This window comes from Trachypithecus francoisi, unplaced genomic scaffold (genome assembly GCF_009764315.1).
Source record: "Trachypithecus francoisi isolate TF-2019V2 unplaced genomic scaffold, Tfra_2.0 Lachesis_group17, whole genome shotgun sequence".
NCBI lineage: Eukaryota > Metazoa > Chordata > Mammalia > Primates > Cercopithecidae > Trachypithecus > Trachypithecus francoisi.
Genome location: NW_022681462.1, coordinates 1,585,634 through 1,604,715, shown reverse-complemented (window position 1 = coordinate 1,604,715; position 19,082 = coordinate 1,585,634). Strand labels below are relative to the sequence as shown.

The 19,082-nt window shown below is 42.3% G+C and overlaps 1 protein-coding gene across 2 annotated transcripts in view; it reads left to right on the top strand.

The window, feature by feature from the left end:
• Positions 1–19,082, top strand: part of TMEM131 (transmembrane protein 131) — a 250,769-nt gene that overhangs the window by 176,066 nt on the left and 55,621 nt on the right. For both annotated transcript variants that reach the window (XM_033238933.1, XM_033238932.1), the window contains exons 12-19: positions 8,562–8,670; positions 11,815–11,923; positions 12,716–12,869; positions 12,963–13,133; positions 14,340–14,450; positions 14,534–14,668; positions 15,853–15,957; positions 17,946–18,032. In XM_033238933.1, the coding sequence (XP_033094824.1) occupies positions 8,562–8,670; positions 11,815–11,923; positions 12,716–12,869; positions 12,963–13,133; positions 14,340–14,450; positions 14,534–14,668; positions 15,853–15,957; positions 17,946–18,032 (981 nt within the window). The remainder of the gene's footprint in view (positions 1–8,561; positions 8,671–11,814; positions 11,924–12,715; positions 12,870–12,962; positions 13,134–14,339; positions 14,451–14,533; positions 14,669–15,852; positions 15,958–17,945; positions 18,033–19,082) is intronic.

Sequence of the window (19,082 nt, the reverse complement as noted above, 5' to 3'; positions counted from 1 at the left end):
GTGTCTTTTTCCCTTAATCGCTTGGGAGGAACCATCCATCTCCTGTCCTGAAGGGAGCTTCTCCTAGATCTGGTCTGAGCTTTGTATGGTCATTGGTAAAGATTTAGATCTCCTGTTAGGAAGCCTGCTGGCTTAAGGATTTTTGATAGGAAGGCTACGGGTTGTCAGTGGCCTCAGTGCTTTTGTGGTACGTCCTTACTTACATGGACAACAAGGTGGTGTTGGAGTGTTATAGGGTTACAGAGAAGACCTTCAATTATCAATTGTAGGTTTTAAATTTACCTTGGCTTTTAAAGGAATGCGGTTCACTTTCTTCTTTACTACTCCGTTTCTTTTTCTTTCTCTTTGACTTCTTTTTTGTCTCTCTCTGTTACTCCTTCGACTTCCTCTTTGTCTGTCTCTTCCTCTCTCTGACTTTTTGTCTCTTTCTTTCTCTCTGACTCCTTCTTTGTCTCTGTCTCTTCCTGTCTCTCTTCCTCTCTGTCTGATTTTCTGTCTCTCTCTTTACTTTCTGCTGGTCTTTCTCTGCCTCTGCCAGCCACTTATGCTACTGTTCTGCCCTCTCCTTCCCCTTTTGATGGCTTCAGCAGTGTGAGGCTGCCACCTCTTTGGGTTTTTGTATTGTATGTAGTAACTCTATAATTTCCTTGTGGTGTTTAATGGGGGTTCCCCCAGAGGTTAGGAATTCCCTTTCTTTCCGTATTGCAGCATGGGCATGTAGGATTAGATAAGCATACTTGCTATCTGTATACACATTTATTCTTTTTCCCTTTCCCAGTTTTAAGGCTCTGGTAAGTGCCACTAGTTCTGCTAACTGGGCACTGGTTCCTGGGGGAAGAGGCTTACCTTCAAGTAAGGTTGCATCACTATGGCATAACCTGCCCTTCATATCCAATTTTCCACAAATGAACTTCCATTGATGTATAGGTTAAGGTCAGGATTAGCTAAGGGAACTTCTAAGAGACCATCTCAGGCGGCATAAGTCTGGACTAGAATTTGTTGGCAGTCACTCTCAATTGGTTCCCCATCCTCTGGGAGAAAAGTGGCAGGTTGAGGGCCACACACATACGTATTTGAAGCACCGGTCCCTCAAGGAGTAGCGCCTGCTATCTAGGCAGTTGTCTTTGATAGCCATAAACCTCCTTTGGCAACTAGTATGCCATTTACATCATGAGTAGTCCAGACAGTGAGATCCTTTCCTTGTATTATTTTGTTAGCCTCTGAGACTAAGACGGCCACCGTCACAACTACCCTTAAGCAGTGAGGCCAGCCTTTTGCTACTACATCAGTTTTCTTACTTAGGTGTGCCACTGGTTATGGGGTTTTCCCACGAGTCTAAGTAAGGACTCCAAGAGCTATCCCTGCTCTCTCTGTGACATATAAAGAGAAGTTTTGTCCTGTGAGAAGGCTTAAAGCTGGAGCTTTGTACTAGGGCCTGCTTTAAGGTTTTGAAGGCGGTTTCTGCCCCTGGTTCCCATTGTACTAGATGAGTATTTGCCCTCTGAGTCTCCTTGATTAGCATACAGAGTGGCCTAGCCATCTCGCTGTATCCGGGGATCCATAGTTGGCAAAAGCCGGTGATTTCGAGGAACCCCCATAACTGTTTTAATGTTTTAGGGTGAGGATAAGCCAGTATAGACTGTATTCGATCCCTGCTGAGGGCCCTGGTCCCTATGGCTAAGATTAGGCCTAGATATTTGACCTGCTGTAGGCAGAGCTGGACCTTCGACCTAGACGCCTTGTACACTTGATTAGCTAGAAAATTCAAGAGATCTAGAGTAGCCTGCTGGCATGAGGCTTCCAAACTGGTAGCCAAAAGCAAATCATCCACATTCTGAAGGACCAGAGTGCCTGGACTTGAGAAGTGGCCTAGATCTTGGGCCAGTGCCTGACCAAACAGATGAGGGCCATCCCTAAACCCTTGGGGCAAGACCATCCACAAAGTTGGGACATGTGGTCTGTGGGATCCTCAAAGGCAAAGAGAAACTGGGAGTCAGAGTACAGGGGAATACAGAAGACGGCATCCTTGAGGTCCAGAACCGTGAACCATTCTGCTTCCTCTGGTATTTGAGAGAGCAGGGTGTAGGGGTTTGGTACAGCTGGATATAGAGGAACTACTGCCTCATTGATGAGTCTAAGATCTTGCACTAGTCTCCACTGACCATTTGGTTTTTGTACTCCTAGAATTGGGGTGTTGCGGGGATGGCTGCATTTCCTTACTAAGCCTCGAGCTTTTACATGTTTAATAATATCCTATAATCCTTTATGAGCTTCAGGCCTTAAGGGATATTGCCTTTGATAAGGAAAAGTCATGGGGTCTTTTAGCCTGATTTGGACTGGGCGGGCATTTTTTGCCTTTTGAAATTGTCCTTCCAGTGCCCAGACTTCAGGGGTGATTCCCTCCTCAAGTAGGGGACAACACATTGGTAACTTGTTCCCCATATTCATGTAGATAGTAGCTCCAGTTGTGGCTAATATATCCCTCCCTAATAAGGGTGTGAGACTTTCAGGTATAACAAGAAAGACATGTGAAAAGAGCAAAGTCTCCCAATGACAACTGAGGAGGTGGGAGAAATACGTGGTTACAGGCCGTCCCAGGATTCCTTGGATGGTAACAGGCCTTGAGGACAGTTGTCCAGGACAGGAGATTAACACTGAGAAGGCCGCGCCAGTGTCCAGGAGAAAGTCAATTTCCTGGCCCTCAATGGTTAAACGTACCCAGGGCTCAGTGAGGGTGATGGCATGAGCTGGCACTTGCCCCAGGCTTGCCTCAGTCCTGTTGTTGGATCATCTGGTTGGGGACTTCTGGCCCAGAGAAACTTTGCCCTCTGGGGCAGTGTGCCTTCCAGTGATTGCCTCGGCATAGTGGACATGGGTGAGGGAGTGGCTTGTTTCTCGTTGGACAGTCTTTTTTGAAGGGTCCTTGTAAACCACACTGATAACAAGCCCTACCAGGTGATTGGCCTGCTCCAGTTTCTGTCCTCTCTGAACCACCAAGGTTTGTTTGTCTGAGGGGCATGACTAAGGCTGCTGCCTTTCTCTGAGCTCGCTTTTCCTTTTGGGCCTGTTCCTCTCGGTCCCTATTGTAGAACACCGAGGTTGCCAGGTTTAATAATGCCTCCAGATTTTGTTCAGGGCCCAGGGCTCACTTTTGGAGTTTTCTTCTGATATCTGCGGCTTGTTGGGTAATAAACTTATCTTTTAGGATCAGTTGACCCTCAAGGGAGTCAGATTACAGGGGAGTATATTTCCTTAAGGCCTCCCGTAGCTGCTCAAGGAAGGCAGAAGGATTTTCTTCCTTTCCCTGAGTTATGGTGGATATCATTGAATAATTCATGGGCTTTTTCCTAATTCTCCTTAAACCTTTTAGAACACAGGTCAGATGTTTACAACTCCAGTCCCCATGATCTGAGTCTAGATCCCAATGGGGATCCATACTGGGGACGGTTTGGTGACCCGTAGGGAATTTGTCCCTTTCTTCGGCTGTCATTCTGTCATTTACTTGGCTAAGATACCCGGTATCTCCAAACTCTTGGGCTGCAGCTAAAGCCACATTTTTTTCCTTAAAAGCCAGGGTTTGATCTGACAAGAGCATGACATCTGTCCAAGTGAGATAGAAGGTTTGCCCTAGACCCTGTAGGACATCTGCATACCTATCAGGGTCATCTGAAAGCTTACCCAGGTCTGCCTTGATCTGCTTTAAATCAGAGAGGGAGAAGGGGACATGTACCCAGGTGGGGCCAAATTCCCCTCCCCCTACAACTTGAAGGAGACATAATAACTGATAGCCTGGGGGGTTTTGTGGCCCTTTGGAGATTTCTTTGCTTGTTTCCTTCTGGGTGGGGGAGATTAGAGGTGGCTTATCATTAATAGGAGGGGAACTGTAGGAAGGCTAGGATATGGAGGTAAGCTGAGAGGGCCTCCTGTAGGATGTAAATGGCAAACTTTGCATAGTTGTGGATTCTTCTTCAATGAAAAGAAAGCTTGGACATAAGGTATTTCACTCCACTTGCCTTCCCTCTTACAGAAAAGGTCAAGCTGCAGGATACTATTGTAATTTATACTTCACTCAGGTGGCCATTTTTCCCCATCAGAGAGAGAATATTGGGGCCAGGCCGTAGTGCAGAAAAAAATGAGCCACCTCTTTTTCAGGGTTTGCGGGTCAAATTGGTCCCAGTGGCTTAGGATGCATTTCAAGGGTGAGCCTGTTGATGCCTGTTTCCCATCTGAAAGACAAAACCGCCCATGGTTTTGGTTTGTTTGTTTTCCCCCAGCGCAAGAACCCGCAGTGGTCCCTGGACCCTGCTGATCGGAATAGTTACGCTCACCGACACAGCAGCAGAAACACTAGTTTTCCTCCTAGACCACAAGGAGGACCAAGGAAGGTCAGATTTACTGGCGCTTAATGACGCATTGTTGACCGGCACCCTTGCATGTCCTCCTAGACCACAGAGAGAACTGAGAACAGTTGATTTAGTGGCCCTTACGGATGCATTTTCGAAAACCTGTTAGAGTTCTAAGCATTCTCCTGTTAGTGTTGGGACTTTACCCCGTCCTATAAAGATATTATGCCCCAAAAATGAAGTGGAGGGCCATACCCGGAGCGAGGGAAGGGATCTCCAGGGTTGGAAGAGTGACGCCTTTTATCATCACTTCTCATCATATGAATAGGAAGGATATCGTTTCTGAGGCTCCCCCTATCCTGGCTTCAGGAATAGCTTTTGTCAGGCCTGCTAGTCTGAGGAGGGATCCTAAAATTCCAGGTAGTCCCCCCACCCCGAGCGGGGCTTTGGGCAAAAATTATGTCTTTCTGATTGGTGAGTCCGGGTGCCTAACGGAGGGAATAGAGTCCTGGAGTTTATACTAGAAATCATTCTTATAGGAGAAACTAGAAAAGCACGAGAGACAGGGAGTGGTTTTTAGAAGTGGGACTAGCCTCGGAGAAGAGAGGCGAGAGGAAGTTTGTCTGACAGGTATTAGGACCCAGAGGGCAAGGGTCAGGATAGATGGGTGAGTCTCGCTTGGGCGAAGTAACTCTGAGAGTTCCGCTCATGGCCGCAGTCAGCCAACTTTTTGTCGGGATCCCGGAGCTGACTGACTTTGCTCTCTGTGGACCCTCAGGCCAGCCCAGAAGTACAGGAAAAGTGGAAGCTGGTTCCAGGCAAACCAACGCTCCCAACTCCAAAGAGTCGGGGGTTCTTAGCCCTTTCCCAGAAAACCTGACACCCGTGTCTTTAGTCCAGTGGCTGTGCTAGTTGCTTTTAACTGGCCAACTGGTGCCCAGTATTTAGCCCCCAAATTCTAAGGAAAAATAGGACAGAATAGCAAGTGAAAGGGGTCCGATGGTGCTCACCGGTTGGTGATAGTCCCTTCGTGGTCACCAAAATGTGTCCCATCTGGGTCACCAAAATGTGTCCAGAATTGATTCATTCCGGTGGATTCATGGTCTTCCTGACTTCAGGAGTGAAGCCGCAGACCTTCGTGGTGAGTGTTCCAGCTCATAAAGGTAGCGCAGACCCAAGGAGTGAGCAGCAGCAAGGTTCATTGGAAAGAGTGAAAGAACAAAGCTTCCACAGCATGGAAGGGGACCCAAGCAGGTTGCCTCTGCTGGCTGGGGTGTCCAGCTTTTATTCCTTTTTTTGGCCCTGCGCATGTCCTGCTGATTGGTCCATTTTACAGAGCACTGATTGGTGCATTTTTACAGAGTGCTGATTGGTGCATTTACAGTCCTTTAGCTAGACACAGAGTTCTGACTGGTGCATTTACAATCCTCTAGCTAGACAGGAAAGTTCTCCAAGTCCCCACTTGGCCCAGGAAGTCCAGCTGGCTTCACCTCTCAACTGTTGCTGGACCATATTCAGCAGAGCAAGTGAGGAACTTCAGGAGCCATATCTGTGAAAGTCCTCTGCAAACTACAGTTCCATGTGATCACCTCTAACAGAGGCTGGCCTCAAGATAAAAGTGGCTCATTTGTGGGGGAAAAAACCAAGATTAACCGACTCACAAAATATTGTAGATGATTAGATCTCAGAAAATAACCCATCCCCTTAGGATTTGCCGTGTGTGTGGGTGTGTGGGTGTGTGAAGGAGTCTCCCTCTGTCGCCCAGGCTGGAGTGCAGTGGCCCAGTCTTGGTTCACTGCAATATCTGCCTCTGGGTTCAAGTAGTTCTCTGCCTCAGCCTCCCGAGTAGCTGGGATTACAGACACCCACCACCACGCCCAGCTAATTTTTGTATTTTTAGTAGAGACAAGGTTTCACCATCTTGGCCAGGCTGGTCTTGAACTCCTGACCTCGTGATCCACATGCCTTGGCCTCCCAACGTGCTGGGACGACAGGCATGAGCCACCATGCCCAGCCAGGATTTTTTTTTTACAGGTGAGAGAAATGAGCCCCGGAGAAGACGGGCAGCTGACTCAAGCTGACATCTCTCTAGTTAAACATCCTTTTGTTGCATAAAGTGATGCCCCTGGATTGTCACATAAACTTCTGTACTGATTTCCTCTCTTTGGAAAAAGTATCAGCCTGGTAACATAGTATGGTGTAACCAAATGGAACTTTTCCCAGTCTGTCCTACAGTTCAAACTCTGCTTTGTTTTATTATTAAAAACACACACACACATCTTTCAGTGAAGGAAGAAATTTATATTTTAAATGTTGCTAATAATGGCAAGCTTATTGATAAGTAAAAGTATTCTATGAACAAATCATTCCCAGCCCGAGCTAGAGATCCAAAAGCAATTGAGGAGTTCTTGAAGAAGAAAAAGGGAGGAAGTTAAAAAGAGTTAAAATGCCAAGAGAGCCTGAGGCCCCAGAACCATCCTTAGGGCCTTAATTTCAGACCCTGTGAACACTTGCTGACAGCCCAGGACTGGCCCACCAATGGAAAGGGAGCTGCTCCAGCAGTATCTTTGATCATTATCATATAATCCGATTCATACCCTGTGATCCTACACACAAGGCACAAGGATAGTTTTCTCTCTTCATGCTCTTCTCAGGTGCTTATTGCACCTTCCAGAGACTGCCCTTTGATGTTCCGGTGAGGCAGATTTCACCTTTATAAATGGGCTGAAAAAGCAGGCAGGGATCCAAGGGATCCAGGGGGAAGAACATAGTGACTTGCTGGATCGACTGTGCCCCTGTTCAGGGGCTTGCCTGATAAGTTTCACAGAAAAGGACAATGTTCTTTTCTTCAGGAAATGGCAGGCTCTGACAAGTTTATAAAGCCCTTCAAAATTCAACAAGCACAATCCATGAGGGTTCAGATTCAAAGTAATTATAAAGGAAGATTATTTTTTAATCAAGAGTTGTATTCAGTACCAGGATTTTGTGATACATGTTTGTGCAACAGGATGTCAGACGAAGGCCCCGCACCCACCCAGGAATTCTTGTTTCAGTCCTACCTGTTGGTGCCTAGCTATTGAAACATCAATATTGCAAATTTCATTAGTAAAACAGAGAAGGAGGTTGGAATCTTTTAAGTCCCTTCCAACTGAAAGGGCTTTGTGTCAGTGAGGAAATAAAAAACAACTGTACCTTAAAATGTATTTTTAAAAAGCGTGCTCTCCAAGTACGAGCTTTTCCTGTTTGTTGTTATTTAAGCATTCTGACTTCCAAGCTGAGCATCCCTGTGGTCTGCCTCCGTGCTCAATGCCATAACCAGCAATATAGCCCTCTCCCTGGACAGCAGCACGCCTCACTTGCAGAGCCATGTCTAGAGAGAAGGAGAAAATGCCATTAGAAAGGAAGTCTGCAGAACTACCTTGGCACTGAGACACCAGCTCCCAAGTTCATATTTATTCTTCACCATCGTGTGGTTCAGATATTTCCTCAGTATTGTGAATTTCTTTAAGAGGGATCCATAAGTCTTTTTGATGTCACCTCCTCTGGTGTATGAATTAGTCATTCATTTGGATAATAAGTACCTTTTTTTTTTTTTTTTTTTTTTTGGAGACGGAGTCACTCTGTCGCCCAGGCTGGTGTGCAGTGGCTGGATCTCAGCTCACTGCAAGCTCCGCCTCCCGGGTTTACGCCATTCTCCTGCCTCAGCCTCCGGAGTAGCTGGGACTACAGGCGCCCGCCACCTCGCCCGGCTAGTTTTTTGTATTTTTTAGTAGAGACGGGGTTTCACTGTGTTAGCCAGGATGGTCGATGGTCTCAATCTGCTGACCTCGTGATCCGCCCGTCTCGGCCTCCCAAAGTGCTGGGATTACAGGCTTGAGCCACCACGCCCGGCAAGTACCTTTTTTAAATGTTTTATGTACTCACACCCAATGTAATAGTTGGTCTTCAGATTCTTACACTTATAAATGTGTCATGTTTGTTCTCCTCTGGTCATTTTCTTTTATAAAGATATTCTGATGAAATTAATTTGAAGTTTTTCCAGTGTGGCCTACTCCATTTAAAGGGACAACATAAGTTTAACTTTTCAAATTTAGAGTCCACTTTTACTTTTCCAGTACACATTCCAGTATACTCCTGTATACTTTCCAGTGTAAGTATCAGGCACCTGAACCATTAGACTGAAATAATGCCATGTATGTATTTTTGTTCTCTTTGCAGAGTGTTCGACCTACACCACAAAATGATGCTATAACGGTACACTTTAAACCAATTACATTAAAAGCATCAGAAAGTAAATACACCAAGGTTGCGAGCATTAGTTTTGATGGCAAGTATTCACCTTTTTCTCTCTGATAGAGTGCTGTTACTTTGGTAAACTAGAAAGTATCTGTATTGACATCTTAATATAGAAATCCAGATTGTTTTACCATCAGGATTTATATTACTGCTCAGGTTGATTTTTTTTTTTCCCCCCGTGTAAACCATCGTGAACTCTTACTTGACTGATTCATGAGAGAAGATACCACAACTGTATAAAGCTAAATCAGTATTAGTATTAGAAAAACACTAGAAATACATTAGGATTGGAATCATTTCCATAATCTGGGCTGGCCTTTTAAACATGTATCTATTGTAATTCATCTTAATTATGAAGTTATGATGTATTTGAAGTTCAGAAGCATGTTTGAATTTGAGAGCAAAAATAAAAAGTATTCTTTGTAACATTTTCATATATTGGCTTTTATAGGCAAAGCAGGTGGCCCTACTTAAGCTAAAATAATAGAACTGTCCAGTTAGCTATTACTTCTAACGTGTATAGTATATATTTTGATACTTGAAGTGTTAAGTCACTCCAGACTAGACCATTTTTATACATGTTTTTATTCAGTTTTGCCTACTTTCGTGGAACATTCATTAAATTTGCTGCCACAACATTTTTAAAATAATGACTTAATGGCTGCTTAACCATATAGATAATTAAATGAGAACTGAACCTCTGAACAGGGCTTTTTTCATAGGCACCCATGCAAGTGAGTAGCTGCTATAGAGCTTCAACTTTGGCTTTATGACAAAGCCATCTCTGCTTAGAGTCCGCATGGTAAAGCTCAGCTCCTCAGCGGATGAGAGTATTTGGTCAATGAATGTAGGCAGACACTAGCACACTTCGTACAGTGTTCGTGAGCGCGTCTGTGCCTGCTGCTCACTGTGGAGAGTTCTGGGGAGGGTCTGGAGCAGCTGCGCAGGTGGGGCTGGCCTCAGGGTTCATCCTGTGAGCTCAGTGTGGACTCCCAAGAAAAAAAAAAATCACATAGGCAGCCTACTTTATGATACAGTTGTCAAGAAATAGTATTATAGAAGGCATTAATGCCACAGTTATTTCTACATTTGCGGTAGTGTCCTCTATGCTGCTGAGAGACCACATTCATGTCTACCCGTGTCAGTATCACCAGGTACATGGTCTTCCCTTACAGAGGAGAAAGAGGCTAATAGTCATTCCTGACCCCTGAGAAATTTAGGACCCACCCTACACAGACATGCCGGAAAGTTCTCCACGTGCTCTGCAAGGGTGAAGAGCTACTCTTCTCTAGCTCCTGTTATTGACCACCCAGTGAATGTTTCCCTCCTCGAGATAAATGCGATGACATTAGTGTTGGTTCTTCTGAGATCATGGGCTCTAAGATCATTGTTTCTTAAAGAAATATGTAAAATTAAATATAACAGCAAAGGAAAAGCATGTTTAAGAGCCAATGCTACATTTCTTAGAAGTGGGTTTTTAATATCATGTGAAAATCCTCCCACCATTTACCTCTCCCACCACCATGGTGGATCCCCACACAAAACACCTCTGAGATTGCTGTGAAAATCAGTCAGGAAGTGTGTTCTACTTTTAACATTGTTAGAATGCACCTTATACATGTATTAACTCTACAGTGTTCACTTATCAAGCATCTTTCTCATCAAAAGTCGTTCTTTATGATTTTCAACTGAATTTTCGTGAGCTTTTTGACCACTTTATTTGGTCTGTATGATACAATCTCATGAAATGCTTAAATGTGGCCCTTGTAATCAGTCTTACATCAGAACAAATAGTGAAAAATTGGAAGCATCCAGAGATGGCTAACCAGCAAGCAGAGAAATAAGAGGCCGAATGGGAATTTTTAAAATGGAAAGTCTATGTCTGCACATAGTCAAACACTACATGTCATACCATTTCCTTGTTCTTTTTTGTCATAAGGTCGGACGACATACATTTGCGGAACTCACATATGAATTCTTCACATAAATGGAAGTGTTCCTAAAGTACTTTAAGAGGATAAACATAAACAGCTTCTTTATTTGCTTTGAAAAGAACCATCTAATGGGTGCCTAGATTGGACCCAACTGAATCAATTTCTGTAATTCCAGATGGGATTATTTATTTGTTTATTTATTTTAATTTTTATTTTTTTGAGATGGAGTCTCACTCTGTCACCCACGCTCAAGTGCAGTGGTATAGTCTCAGCTCACCACAGCCTCCGCCTCCCAGGCTCAAGCGATTCTCCTGCCTCAGCCTCCCAAGTAGCTGCGATTACAGGCACGTGCCACCACACCTGGCTAATTTTTGTATTTTCAGTAGAGACAGGGTTTTACCATGTTGGCCAGGCTGAGGGTCTTGAACTCCTGACCTCAGGTGATCCGCCCACCTCGGCCTGGCAAAGTGCTGGGATTACAGGCGTGAGGCACCACACCCAGCCAGAATTATTTTAAGCTGCTACAAACTCTAAAGGTTTTTCTTCATCTAAGATGAGGACAATATGATATGATGACAGGAGGGGATTTATCTCGTCTTATACCATGAGTTTTTAGGGTTGGCCGATTTGAGACGTAAAAGTTCTTAATTCTTTACTTTTCTTATACCATGGTACCTTATCGGTGATAGAGCAAGACTTTAGCCATACAAGAAATGTTCTTTCTTTCTCAGTTCAAATGTAAATCAGCAGGGCTGAGTGGGAGGGTAATTTTGCCTCCAGGAGGATATCTGGCAACCTCGAGAGGCATTTTAGTAGTCACGGCTGCAGGGATGCTACTGCCGCTAAATGTCGTACAGTACACAAAACAGCCCCTGCAACAAAGAATTAACCTAGCCTAAAATGTTAATAGTGCCGAGGATGAGAAATTCTGCTGTAAGTAAAGCCAAAGCCTGTGGCTACAGCGAAGCAGCTTAGGTCCAGCGTTTTGCCTCCTGAACCATGCTCACCGGCTAATTCTTTATCTGCTTATCTTATTATAGGAAAAATAAAACATTTTACCCCTTTTGTGTGAAAAATGTGATGTTTCATTTAAAATGTTATAGAAGTGTTCTGTTGGCCAATTTGGAAGCTCAACTTTTTTTTTTTTTTTTTTTTTAAGATTTTGTCAGTTTATATAAAGTCATTACTTCTCTTTGGTAGTAAAAGGTAACAGATTATTTTTTTTAAATGCTTCCTTTCAGCATCAAAGGCGAAAAAGCCATCTCAGTTTTCTGGGAAAATAACAGTTAAAGCAAAGGAAAAGAGTTATTCTAAACTTGAAATACCATATCAAGCAGAAGTTTTAGATGGGTAAGTTTCTTTTTAAAATAAATTCTATAACTTTTTACTAATCAGTAAATTATGGTTTCCTACTGAATGACCTTCTGAAATACTAGCCATGTTCACATAAACTTGATGGAATCATTTTTTAAAAGAACAGCCCCAACTATGAAAGAGAAAACCTCCTATATTTTGTTTATATTTTACTTTCTTAGAAGAAAAGGGTTTAAGTGGGATGATAGGATTTGGGCTTAAATGAAGACTTAATGATTCAAAACTCTGATTTTTTAAAATATTATTTAGATGATTTGAACCATTTCCTTTCTGACATGTGTTTGTAATATGTGACTATTATTATTATTATTATTATTATTTTGGCACTCGAAACAAAATTCTTTATATTCCTTTATAAATTCATAAACACTTCTAGAATTATAAGTTTTTATAAGTGGGAAGTAACATGTTCATTTTCTATTACACTTTAACCGATAGTTTAATACTTAACTTGGCAAAGATTCATTTTAACAAAGCTCCTTGCAATTCACTGATAAACATGATTTTTTTCAAAGTAAAGCTTTTTTTGTTGATATGTCTTTGATTCTAATTGTGTGATTAATATAATTCATTAGAGAATGGTTCTTGATATTAGATTTCAATATTTTGCAGGCTAAATTTTGTTTTAAATCATATAGTCAATCACTAAAATATTATAGTTCTAATTCTTTAATACAATCCTTAATGCTTACAGCAGAAGAACTTGGATTTTAAATTAACACATGGAAATAAAATGATTTATTTTGTTCTTGTTTTTTTTTTGAATAGTTACTTGGGATTTGATCACGCTGCAACATTATTTCACATCCGAGACAGTCCTGCTGGTCCTGTGGAAAGGCCAATTTACCTTACTAACACTTTCAGTTTTGCGGTCCTCATTCATGATGTGTTGCTACCAGAAGAAGCCAAAACAATGTTTAAAGTATGTCCAGGAGCCCTCATACTTTTAATTTTTCTGGTCTGCCAACTAGGTGATGCTGACACTTTGTTTTTTTTCTCTTCTGTCATTTCCCAGGTTCACAACTTCAGCAAACCAGTCTTAATTCTTCCTAATGAATCAGGATACATTTTTACCCTGCTTTTTATGCCTTCCACATCATCCATGCACATAGATAACAACATTTTACTTATTACCAATGCTTCTAAATTTCATTTACCCGTGCGGGTATACACAGGCTTTTTAGATGTAAGTATATTATCCACCTTTAACATTTAAACTCCCTGCCCACCTTTAATGTTTTCAGATCTTATTAGGCAATCGTGTTATATACTCTTACGGTTTGCCATTGTCTGTGCTCTGCAAATTGATCTCATTCTCCTAGTCAGTTTTTACCTTTCCAGCAGCTCTCTCTCGTGATACAGTTGACTTCTCTAGTTACAGTCTCTACTTAGATCTTTTCCACATTCTGCTTTCTCTGGGATATGCTTTTAAACTATTGTAATAATGGAGAATATAGAAAAGAACTAAATGGAAGAAAAATGATAGGTAGAAAAAGAATACAAGGAAGGTGAAGAGGGAAATACATAGGGAAGAGATGATCAGAACCGAGAAATACCAGGACAAAGAAGAGAACCAGATAGTAAAGAAGAAACTAAGGTAGTAAAGACGCAAAGTTGGAAGATTGTATATGATACAGAAGTAAACAATAAAGGTACTCCTGGTACAGAAAATAAGCAGGGGGAAAAAATCCAACCAAAGCTATCTTGAGAGTGATCAATGAAAGAAGCTTAGATAAGAGATAAAACTGTTAGGAAAGGTAAAAGGAAAGCTGGGACATCTAGAAATGTAGCCTTTTAAGTAGTTGGCCTCGATTAGAATTTGAGGGCTGGAGGGACCTTCACTCATGTCTCGCTCCCGCTTCATCTGTTTTGTTTCAGCGATCATTGGTGAGGCTTGCTGAGACCACATGCTTTTTGCCTGGTCCCCCAGGGTTCCACTAAACCTCTCTTAGTAGTTTAGCTTCCTGCCTCTTTCTTGTGCCCTCAGAGGAGGAATAGCGACTCAGCAGAAGCCATGGCTGTTTTCATTTCTGATTACTCAAAAGACTTTTGTCATACAAAGCCCTCAACTATGTTGTATAAATGTGTGGTTTTATGCATATATACATAAAGCATAGGAACTTTAATACATCTTTTTTTTTTTTTTTTTTTTGAGACGGAGTCTCGCTCTGTTGCCCAGGCTGGAGTACAGTGGTGTAATCTCCGCTCCTGGGTTTAAGCGATTCTCCTGCCTCAGCTCAGCCTCCCAAGTAGCTAGGATTATAGGCGCACACCACCATGCCCAGCTAATTTTTGGGGAACTTTAATACATCTGTAATATAGTTACTTTCTCTTCATAATATTGTTACATCAGTGTGACTTTTTGTTTAATCTGGTTCTTTTGTCTTTCCAGTACTTCGTATTGCCCCCCAAAATAGAGGAACGTTTCATAGATTTTGGAGTACTAAGCGCTACAGAAGCAAGTAATATTTTATTTGCAATTATAAACAGCAATCCAATTGAGGTAAAAACCTGTTTTTATTCTAAGTCGCATTTAAGGATTTTATGCTTGTGTTGTGATAATCATTTTCATATCTTTTTTTAAAGTTGGCTATAAAAAGTTGGCATATCATAGGAGACGGTTTATCAATAGAACTTGTAGCTATGGAAAGAGGCAATAGAACTACAATAATTTCAAGCCTGCCAGAGTTTGAAAAATCCTCTTTATCAGACCAATCATCGGTAAGTAAACTTTCTTACTGTCTCCTTAAAGTAAGATGCTGTCTAAACTGCAAGTGGGAGATCATTGCTGTGTTACATACATCACTATTATTTTTATGCAGTTCATGATAGTGTTGGTTACTTGCTATTAAAAGGACCTTATAGGTAATGTAATTCAACCCCCTCTTTATGATGAGGGCACTGAAACCCAAAGGGGTTTAATTCTGCCTTGTCATAAAAAGTTCTATAAGACACAAATTTTAAATTATCTTTTTGTAACACAAGTGTCATTACAGGAGAAATTCCCATGGAGACTAAACTAACCCTGTGTTCATTGAGTTTACTGGGAAAAAGAGATGGCCTTGAACATTGGTAGAAAATATTTTCAATTACACAATAATATGTCTGTCCAGATACTGCCTAGTATCAGTGAGGCAAACATTGTTTGATCACTGTGAGTCTGCCCACATATTGTTACCTGTCTAATAAGCAGGTTACAGTTGGTTGTAAGAGAGCACTGAACAATGGAAAACCAAATACATTAGTTTCAGCACTCACGAGTGCTGAAAGGGGAACTTGGAGTTTATACCTACTGGAAAAAGAAGGAGAATCACCTTCTGTGAGAAGGAGCATCAGATATCTCATCTGCAGGTTAGAACAGAACTTCTTGGGGCAGTTTTACGAAAGGAAAAGCAAATGTCCTTACATACAGAGAGTGTTGCCAAACTCGTTTCCGTGGAATGCCATAGGTCTGGTGTTTTGTTAATCCTACCTCAGCTGCCCTGAAGATACGAATATTAACATTACAGAGTGACACCCACAGCTTGAAGCAGAGCCACTTGTGTATACACTTGTGGCTCCAGTGTGCCTGAAAGGTTAGGGAAAGGCTTTGTCCCTCTGCTCCAGCCTCTTTGGCCATACAGGTCCATGGGTGAAGAGTGAGGAGCTTTATTAGCAAGAGGACCACACCCCTCACTCTTTCAGGAACCAGCTTTTTCACTGGCCCATGGAACAAGTGTCGTAGAGAACTGTCAAAGGATGGACATTATTTTGAGATATTTGTACATAGTGATATGATAATTCAGTGTCATGCTGGTATATGTTAGGATTTGTAAGTCATTTTATCACTACGCCTTTCATTTCCATTTTAATAGGAAACTTCAACTAACAAGACTAATGAATGATACCATTTCTACTGTCTACAGGTAACATTAGCTTCAGGCTATTTTGCAGTCTTCAGAGTCAAACTTACTGCAAAAAAATTAGAGGGGCTTCATGATGGAGCCATCCAGATCACAACAGACTATGAGGTAAGGGCTTTATGGGGGTTCGTGGCAGTGGGGTTTTTCTGAATAAGTCCTTTCTTGTCTGTATGAAAACAAAGAATTAAATTTACTCATAAAGTTACAGTTTACCAGTTACCTACCTTAAAAACTGAGCTTTCTAGAACAGTTTATAGAAGATTGGTGTTTATAGGCTCGTAGTTCTTTGTTTTTTTTTTTTCCCCGGAGACGGAGTCTCGCTCTGTCGCCCAGGCCGGAGCGCAGTGGCCGGATCTCTGCTCACTGCGAGCTCCGCCTCCCGGGTTCACGCCATTCTCCTGCCTCAGCCTCCCGGGTAGCTGGGACTACAGGTGCCCGCCACCTCGCCCGGCTAGTTTTTTTGTATTTTTAGTAGAGACGGGGTTTCACCGTGTTAGCCAGGATGGTCTCGATCTCCTGACCTTATGATCCACCCGCCTCAACCTCCCAGAGTGCTGGGATTACAGGCATGAGCCACCATACCCGGCTAGGCTGGTAGTTTTTTGGTTTCTTTGTTTTTGTTTTTTTTTTGAGACGGAGTCTTGCTCTGTCGCCCGGACTGGAGTGCAGTGGCCGGATCTCAGCTCACTGCAAGCTCCGCCTCCCGGGTTCCCGCCATTCTCCTGCCTCAGCCTCCCGAGTAGCTGGGACTACAGGCGCCCGCCACGTCGCCCGGCTAGTTTTTTGTATTTTTTAGTAGAGACGGGGTTTCATCGTGTTAGCCAGGATGATCTCGATCTCCTGACCTCATGATCCGCCCGTCTCGGCCTCCCAAAGTGCTGGGATTACAGGCTTGAGCCACCGCGCCCAGCCTAGGCTGGTAGTTTTATGATAAAACCCAACCCTCCTAACGTAAAAAGCAACTTCAGAAAAATGCCTTTAGCACGTTTAGAATTGCTTTGTTAGAAACCTGCTTAAACAGATGGTTATATCATTACACAGACCTCGACTGAGGTCCTGAGTTAGATATCTCTGATTGTTCCTACAATCATAAAGAGCAGTCAGGGTCTAACAGTTCTGAAAAGGAGGATAAAATCAGGAGACCGTGTCTTAATCTGAGTGCTCATGTTTAGATTTTCATGAGTCATTCAAAGTCAAGGGACTAAAAGTTACTAAGCTTTTAATTAAAATATTCTCTGTGGAGCTTGTTTTGCATTCAGTAAGATTTCGAATGGATATATTTCTGCCAAACCTAAATGTTTTTAATTTTATATTTAAAAGCTCTTAGGAAAGTCAAGCACTGCTAAATTCAGCAAGTTGCCACCTTTGTTCTCATAGGTGTTTCAGTGTGCACAACTCCCACGTGAAAAAAAAAATGTAATTATAAAATAAACAGAATTGGCCATTTAATAATAATTGATTTGTTGAGAGTAAGTCAGGTGAGGAATTCATGGTTATCACTCATGACGGAAATAAGTACATTCCAGAATTCAGATAAATTTGTGTTAATATGGGTGAAAATAAGAATTAAGAAAAATACCCTAGAGAAGTAGCTTTGAGAGTTACTAACAGTATGGGATGGGATTCTAACTCTAGAATGTTCAGTGCATTTTTAAAAATAAGGTTGATGTCTGTTTCTATATCAAAAAACTAGAGAGGTATATAACTCTAGATATGCTGGATTTTACATACATTGTTTTAGGAATACAGTTTGACTTTCTTTTTTAAAATAATTATTTTATAGATTATTTGTATTTTGAAATACAAAAATATTTGTATTTTTAAAAACCTGTCTTCATTGCTTCCCCATTTTTTGGTCTTTTTTACATGTTGTCAGTGAATCGCTGAGAAATCTGTGGAAATGTGTTATATTTCGTTACTTTTTATGGAATACATTGCACAGATTCAACAGTATCTATGGGTGATTTTAATATTGGTTTGGAACTGGCTATTGTCCATATTAGTCCCAAAATTAGGATAACCCCAAAATAGAATGCAGTAGCTATCCAGATCGGGCTGAGTCTTAGATACTTGTCGTCATCGTCTTGGCTCCGCAGGTCCTGACAATCCCTGTGAAGGCTGTGATCGCTGTGGGCTCACTGACCTGCTTCCCTAAGCACGTGCTTCTTCCACCTTCCTTTCCGGTGAGACCATTCATGCACACATTTTTCTATTGCTCGTTTTTTGCCTTTGCCTTTAGCTCTGTGTTCCTAGAATCTTACGGTAAAGTCAGTTATTCTTTATTAGTCATTTATCTTAAAGACATTATACCAGGTTCTTTAGAAGATATAAAGAGATACAGTCCTTTTCCTCAAAAAGTTTTCTATCCAGAAAGGAAATTGGACCCACAATTCAGAGCTGTAAAGCAGAATGTAGAAGTTGCCCTAAGAGGAGTCCAAAGAAAGTGCTGTGAGGGAAACAGACGTCTCACTGATGCAGGGGCCGTGGGAGCCAGCTTAGAATTTCTTCCGACAGAGACGGAGAAGGGGTGGCAGAGATGTGAATCCAGGGCCAGGGCGCAAGCTCAACAGGGATGCAGAGGCAGTAAAGTCTGAAATGGGTTCAGGCAGTAGTGAGTTGTCCAGTTTGGCAAGAATGGAGAAAAGTTTTAAGAGAGGAAATGGAATGGTATGTTGGGGTGATAACGTGGAAAAAACTTAAATGCACTTAAGTTCATGGGAATATGAAGTTTTTGAGTGGAGGCTTGACATCATCAGAGCTGAGCTTTAAAGACTGGCTCTCTGCAGAAAGAAGTAGAGGACACAGATGAAAGTAACAATAGAGTGCCTGGAGGCCAACCCACAGACTGGCCAGCGTCCAGGTGAAAAGTGCCAGGAAGTGCCAAGGGGAGGCTTGAGCGTGTGGCTGTGGCAGAGGCAGTAAAGTCCCTTCATACCTCCAAGCCTTTATTGTTTCTCTGCCTCGAATGCCCTTTCTCCTCTCCTCCCTTCAAAGAACTCCTACGTGTCGTTCAAGATTCAATTCCATTGTCATCTCCTCCCTGAAGATTTCTTGACTCCTCTAGACAATACTGGTTGTTTCATGTGTGATCCTAGAATACTCTGAAATTACCCCTCTTGGTGCAAGCCTCATATTGTGCTATAAATATTTCCTTGTAAGTTGGCTCCCCAATGAGAGTCTGAGATCCTCTAGGAAATTGGTGAGAGATCATTTCTTCCCAATAGCAGGCACTT